Raw genomic sequence first — 7,546 nt, 5'->3', positions numbered from 1 at the left:
CAGTTTGAAATTAAATGATGTGGAGCATACATCAATGAGATCGCCAACCATCAAGCCTTTTTATCACTACGAAGTCCTTGAGATTCATCCATCCTCCTCTAAACATTTTTTTTGGAATAAGAAAAGTAACAGAATTTACACTAAAAGTCTTCAAAAAGACCAAATTTGTGATAATACATGGAAATTATCCCAACATGTTTATGTATTGATTCATTTTTTGCTGTTATTTTAGCCAACTGTCTGTCCTATTGGCTATGAAGGATCATGAAGCACACCTGCTATGTTTGGAAAAAAAGTAAAATCATAAAATACTGAACTCCGAGGAAAATTCAAAACGGAAATTCCCTAATCAAATGATAAAAACACATCAAATGAATGGACACCAACTGTCATATTCCTGACTTGGTAAAGGCATTTTCAAATGCAGAAAATGGTGGATTGAACCTGGTTTTAAAGCGCTAAACCTCCCACTTGTACGACAGTCGCATCAAATTCCACTATATTGACAAAGATGCGTGAACAAAGTGTCATAAATGGGGATACAACAACCACACGAACTCCACCAAAACCTGAAATAATTTGTTTGTTTACTATACAACTCTATAGAATGTAGATTGTAACAAGGCTAAGTATCAGTTCGTATCGACGGTCCATTCGAGAGTTGTTGCAAGGGACCATAAATATACAGAAATTGATGCATTCTCTATGCATATGTCATCAAAACAATGTCATGGACAGTGCAAAAATATATTTTGCAATTGCCAAACTAATTTTCTGTGAACTTTGCTCTCGGTTTTTAACTGAAATTAAATAAATCCTAGATTTGAGAGAAAGATTATGTCATAACAGATTATTTACAAAAAAAGTAAAATCACAAAAATACTGAACTCCTAGAAAAATCAAATCGGAAATTCCCTAATCACATGGCAAAATCAAATGACAAAACACATAAAAAAACGAATGGACAATAACTGTCATATTCCTGACTTGGTACAGGCATGTTCAAATGTAGAAAGGTACCAGGATTATAATTTAAGACGCCAGACGCGCGTTCCGTCTACATAAGACTCATCAATGACGCTCAAATCAAAATATTTATAAAACCAAACAAGTACAAAGTTGAAGAGCATTGAGGATTAAGAATTCCAAAAAGTTGTGCCAGATACGGCTAAGGTAAAAACACGTATGAGGTACCATGTTATTTATCTGAGAATGTAATTTTAATGTGCAAATTTTATCTCTGATTAGCACATTACATGAACAATTTGCTATGCCTGAACTACCTGTAGTCGAAATCAAAAGAAATTTCTAGGACTGTTCTAGTTTTCTCACAGGAAAGACATGGAATTTGCAACAATTAGTGCGAAAAAAACATGTTCATAATCATTAAAATAAAACTGTTGCAAATAAACTCATCATAAATACCAGAATTGAAATTTTAGCGTCTACTGTAGACTCATCAGTAACGCTCGAATAAAAAAATGTTTAAAAGGCCAAATAAAGTATGAAGGTGGAGAGCAATAACGGCAACAGTAGTATACCGCTGTTCAAAACTCATAAATCCATGGACAAAAACAAAATCGGGGTAACAACCTAAAACTGAGGGAAACGCATCAAAGTGCCAGGTTCGAAGCACAATAAATATAATTAAAGTATTCAAAGCTGACAATCGTCTATGATAAATCTTGCTGATAAAACAAACCGTATTGTTATGAAACACCCATTAAAAAAATGTATCATATATTCAACATTTGGTCTTATATTAAACAGCCATATATCAATAGAAATGTGCTATCAAAGAAATTTAGACGGTAAAAATCTATTTTACAATATAACCTTCATAATGAACACGACAACACTATGCAATAACACTGAGTGATTCCAATACCGAGAGTCATAAATTATAACATAGACCACGTTTTCAAGTTATAACTTGGGCGGAGGAAAACGTTTTTGGTTGATAATGATAATACATATATAACACTACAGTTTTAAAATCTACTTTTATTTCAATTTGAACAAGTTTTCAAAGCAAAGACTTTGACTTCAAGAAAATTCAAGTAATCCGTCTCTTGGATTTGAAGCTTGACATAACGGCCTCTCATTCTTTTGGTACATCCGAGAACTAGGTGTTCACCTGTATGACTTGGACCTTTGTAGTGTGCACATAACTTCATAGCGTTTAAAGTTGACCCAACAGTTATATCCATGTTTCGAGTTCGTTTAGCTAAATATAAGACATAAGTACCAATAAATGTTGATATGTAGAGGTTTAACAGAGAAATTTATATTAAATAAACTCATCATAGATACCAGGACTAAATTTAGTATATACGCCAGACGCACGTTTCGTCTACAAAAGACTCACCAGTGACGCTCGAATTCAAAAAAAGTTAAAAAGGCCAAATAAAGTACGAAGTTGAAAAGCATTGAGGACCAACATTCCTAAAAGTTTTGCCAAATACAGCTAAAGTAATCTATGCCTGAGGTAGAAAAGCCTTAGTATTTCAAAAAAATCACTGAACTTCTGCAAATGAAAAAGTTAATTGCAAGATTTATTGGTATTATTTTTTTTTTTGGCATTAAAGGAGTTTTCCTTATCATTTTTCTTACAAACATGGATATTGTCATAAATTACATATCATATTACACGAGCTTAAGATTTCCATGTAATATCTGTGAGGGATGGTAATCACACTACCATTAAATATAGAATTCAGATATAGTCAAACAATGACTAAATAAAATATCGTACATCATTCAACAATGAACACACCTATATCGTTAAACATATTCTTTTGATGTTTTATAACGATGTGAAAAAACATTGATGATATCATTTATGATGATAAACTCTTTTTCAGATTTAAGCCGGCGTTTTCCAATAAAACAATATAAAAAAATCGTTATGTATTACACATAAGAAGTTCTATTATCATTCGCATTTTCGAACACAATTCATCTTATTGGAATACACTTACCACAAATTGCACAGTCTTTACGATTCCACATTTCTACTTTTTCAATTAGGTATTCCCTTCCCAAGTTTACCCACCAGAAGGGTTTTCTTTCACTGTTAGTAACTACCATATTTACGATTCCACTTGGCATTAGTCCATCTACACCGTGACTAGAATTATACTGTGCACTAGGACTGTATGTTGAACTTTGACCTGTTAGCTTTTTATGTGCAACGTCTTCGACACATTTTTCACTTATTCTCCCTGTTTGGTGGAAAATTATTTATATCTTAAATTAATTCCATTTGTAATGGTTAAAGTTCGGGGGCCAACAAAATCGTTTTGGTGTAAATATTTATTATCTTCAAAGAGTGAGAAAATCTGTATTATTTGAAAAGAGTGAGAAAATATAAAAAATAACAATATCGTAAAGTACATATGTAAGTTCTTTATATCGATATCAGCTTTTTTTAAAATCTTGATTGTTTTATTTAAAAGAATATGTAGGGTTTTAATTGACTTAATCGCATGCATAAAATCTCACCAAACAAGTTACATGCAGGATAGTTGCTTTGATTCAATACGTCTTCAAATTGAAAGGACAACTAAAAAATATAAGTAAAACTTGAATTAATAATTTTTAAAATATTGAATGGTTTTACCCAACGTTACATACCTTGACAGTTTTTGACGATTACATCTTTTAGTATTTGTGTTTGTTTTTTAATTTTCGAGTTAACGTAGTCCATCATTTTTTGTAGATTTGAATCATCACACTTATTATAATCTCCACCATTTTTGCCTGAAATTGTAATATGATACCCAGAAGACAGAGTATACAAAGAAACCACAAATATTAATGTTCCCATTACAGAATTTTGCAGCATTGTAGAGGGTGCCCGTCATGTAGACATTTGTTGACAAATATAAAAGTTTAAAACAACAAACTGTCACGCAAAAGAATCATTTGTTATTTGATAGCACCATCTGTGTAAACTTGATCCTTTGAAATATACATTCTTTCCGTGTTATACCTACCATAAACAGCAAAAATGAACGAAGATGCCATAACATTTGCCTACCTCTTTCAGTTTCCAGGTTCGACTGACTGTTCTCTTCGATTGTACTCAGCTTGCCCAAAGTGCAAGATTGCATTTTCTTTTCTTATGTCATCGGTTTATCAAAAATACTAGAACTATCAGTCATCTGGAACCAAACCTTGCGAGGGTATCACCAGCCCAGTAGTCAACACTTCGGTGTTGACATGACTATCAATAATGTGGTCATTTTTTTTATAAATTTCCTTATTTTTTTAATTCGTGTTATATCAGGGATAGATTTCCTTAGCCGTATTTGGCAAAACTTTTAGGAATTTTGAATCCTCAATGCTCTTCAACTTTGTATTTATTTGGCTTTTTAACTATTTTGATCTGAGCGTCACTGATGAGTCTTATGTAGACGTAGACGAAACGCGCGTCTGGCGTATACAATTATAATCCTGGTACTTTTGATAAATATTTTGATATGAGCGTCACTGATGAGTCGTATGTAGACGAAATGCGCTACTGGCGTACTAAATTACAATCCTGGTACCTTTGATAACTATTGCCATAAAGATCCAAACAGTTTTAAAATAAATTGTTTCAGAAGTAGTTGATAAAAAACCGGCTGGGGTGTTGACACCAAATATTAAAGTTGATTTTTTGTACCGTTTTTTTTCCATGTTATATACTAGGCTGGTGAAACCCTCGGGGACGAAACGTCAACCAGCAGTGGCATCGACCCAGTATTGTAAATAGTTATCAAAAGTTCCAAGATTATAATTTAGTACGCCAGACGGGCGTTTCGTCTACATAAGACTCACCAGTGACGCCCATATCGAAACAGTTATAATGCCAAACAAGTGCAAAATTTAAGGGCAATGAGGATCCAAAATTCCAAAAAGTTGTGCCAAACACGGCTAAGGTAATCAATGATGTCGTCAAATTCAGAATCTTTTTCCATGTGAAATGCCCATATTTTTCATTGTGTTCGACACTTTTTGGATCGATGGTATAAACGTAACTATATTATGAAGTCAACACAAGAAACTCTCAGTTAGACAACACATAAAGCATATCACACTTGCTATAATTGATCAAGAAACTTACACATTGACTAACCAACCTGTACTATATATTATAAGAGACATGTATTGTCGAAATGCGCATCTGGTGCAAGAAAATTTGTACCGTTAATTTTATTATACCCATTCAATAATTCATAACCAGCATGTTAGCACAGTAGTCTTAGTCATTTCAGGAAATAGGTCGCAAACTGTAGAATGTGATGATTACACAAATTCCCTACCGACCTGTCCGCCCAACCTAAACTAACCAAAGAATTTTTAGATTACAACATGTAGTCTTCAAATTTTGGCAGGTCTATACAATGGCAAGTTCTTAATCGACGCAAGTCGACTTCTGTATATCATTGACTAAACAGAGGCAATCATTCAAAGGTCTTCAATATTCATCAAATTCTCCAATAACAAAGAACACGTTAATATGAACCGTAAATCAACCATTTGACAGGTTCGTGATTTGCAAGGTCACATGAATACAAGTTTTGAAGATCTCAATTCCCCTTTGTTTATTCAATCAGTCTTGTCACAAAACATACACGAAAGACCGTATACAAGTCCGTATACTCCAGTTGATCTGAATATACAATGGTTGCCTTATTATTTGCAAAGAGTGTTTTTGCACATTCAAAATACTATATAAGTAATTCCATTTCGTAAACATTTTATAATTGAATTCGTCCTCAAGGTTCTTCAACTACTTCGTACTATATTTAACATTAAACCTTTATTATTTTGTCAATATAACGGATCTATAAACAGGAGTTTTAGATAGCTTTACAAATAAACTTATCATAGATACAAGGACTACATTTTGAATATACGCCAGACGCGCGTTTCGTCTACAAAAGACTCAGCAGTGATGCTCGAATCCAAAAAGTTAAAAGGGCCAAATAAAGTTTGAAGTTGAGGAGCAGTACGGATGAAAATTCCTAAAAGTTTTGCCAAATACAGCTAAGGTAATCTATGCCTGAGGTTGAAAACCCTTAGAATTTCAAAAATTCAAAATTTTGTAAACAGTTAATTTATAAATATAACCATATCAATGATAATTCATGTCATCACAAAAGTGCTGACAGGCTTTACCTATAATCATCGTTGTAAAATTCCTGTACCATGACAAAAACGTTGTTCACTTGTTTTGTTGAATATTTGAAATACCAATTACGGATTTTCTACCTCAGGAACATATAACCTTTGCTGCAAAATTTTTTAAGAATTTTTCGGTCCTTGATGTTCTTCAACTTCTTACTTTATTTGGCCTTTATAACTCTTTTTGATTAGAGCGTCTTTGAATAGTCTTTTGTAGACGAAACGCGCGTTTAGCGTAAGTACAATATTTTTAATCCTGGTATCCTAGATGAGTTTATTTACAACCACTGGGTCGATGCTGGTGGAGTTTTTATTCCCCGAGGGTATCAGCAGCATAGTAGTCAGCACTTCTGTGTTGACATGCGTTATCACTGTATCTGTTCATTAAACGCATCTAGTGCAAATATTTTTTTATAATCCTGGTATCTTTGATGAGTTCGATTTCGCCAGTTAATATGTCCATCCCTTTTTTCAATTTACTTTGGAGTTCTTTGATTTGTTGTTGCAATTTTTGGGCGTCAATGATCAATGATTCGGAATACTTACACCGCTTCTTGCGAACAAAAATATACGCCTGGTATCTTTAATGATTTATTTGCTACTATTTTTTAATAAATAGCAATGTCTCTCACATCCAATAATTCCATAGGTTATATAACAAGGTCCATCTTTGGTGAAACAGCACATGCTGTATAATCAAGTAGTTTCAGACAGCTTATAATCATCATCGCCCTACGATATGTACACTTCTATCGATAGGCCCTTTCAGTTAAGACATTCTAATTAAAATAAAAGATGTAAAGCCAATATCCCCTGAATCCATTCTACAGAGGTTTTATTTTCTAAATGTTAATTTCATTTACTAAAATTGATGTATCAAATAGTTATCAAAGATACCAGGATTATAATTTAGTACGCCAGACGCGCGTTTCGTCTACATAAGACTCATCAGTGACGCTCAAATCAAAATATTTATAAAGCCAAACAAGTACAAAGTTGAAGAGCATTGAGGATGTAAAATTCCAAAAAGTTGTGCCAAATATGTCTAAGGTAATCTATGCCTGGATTAAGAAAATCCTTAGTTTTTCGAAAGATTCATATACATCGTATTGACAACATTTGGTTGTATTTTCGAACAAATTATTATTACTAGTACTTTAAATGCTTCAAAACAGCAACCTTTATTATCAAAAATAAAGTTTTGAATAGACGATGTCACTGAGAAATTTGCAATAAAGGAATAACAAATCATTTTCATAGTGTGGAAAAGTGTAATATCAAAATGACCGAACTCTAAGGAAAATTCAAAACGGAACTCCCCTTAATGGCAAAATCAAATGCTCAAACACATAAAAAAAATAGAAAACAATTG

The 7,546-nt window shown here is 33.0% G+C and overlaps 1 protein-coding gene across 1 annotated transcript; it reads right to left on the bottom strand.

Annotated features, from left to right (window-relative positions):
* Positions 1-2,008: 2,008 nt before the first annotated feature.
* LOC134723860 (fucolectin-like) lies at positions 2,009-3,848 on the bottom strand. Its single transcript, XM_063587405.1, has 3 exons — positions 3,637-3,848; positions 2,982-3,224; positions 2,009-2,227 (listed from the first exon to the last, which is right to left on the bottom strand). Exons 1-3 carry the CDS (start codon positions 3,845-3,847, stop codon positions 2,010-2,012), a joined length of 672 nt encoding a protein of 223 aa, XP_063443475.1. The 5' UTR covers position 3,848; the 3' UTR covers position 2,009.
* Positions 3,849-7,546: the final 3,698 nt, after the last annotated feature.

Source organism: Mytilus trossulus, chromosome 6 (assembly GCF_036588685.1).
Source record: "Mytilus trossulus isolate FHL-02 chromosome 6, PNRI_Mtr1.1.1.hap1, whole genome shotgun sequence".
NCBI classification, from domain to species: domain Eukaryota; kingdom Metazoa; phylum Mollusca; class Bivalvia; order Mytilida; family Mytilidae; genus Mytilus; species Mytilus trossulus.
The sequence above is the reverse complement of the archived record's forward strand: the minus strand, read 5'-3'. Positions and strand labels throughout refer to the sequence as shown.

Bases quoted from the DNA above. Each gene is read 5' to 3' on its own strand.
- LOC134723860 (XM_063587405.1), bottom strand. From the start codon at position 3,847: ATGCTGCAAAATTCTGTAATGGGAACATTAATATTTGTGGTTTCTTTG. The intron at 3,225-3,636 runs GTATGTAACGTT...TCCACCAAACAG, and splicing joins AATCGTCAAAAACTGTCAAG to GGAGAATAAGTGAAAAATGT. The intron at 2,228-2,981 runs GTAAGTGTATTC...TCTTATATTTAG, and splicing joins TAAAGACTGTGCAATTTGTG to CTAAACGAACTCGAAACATG.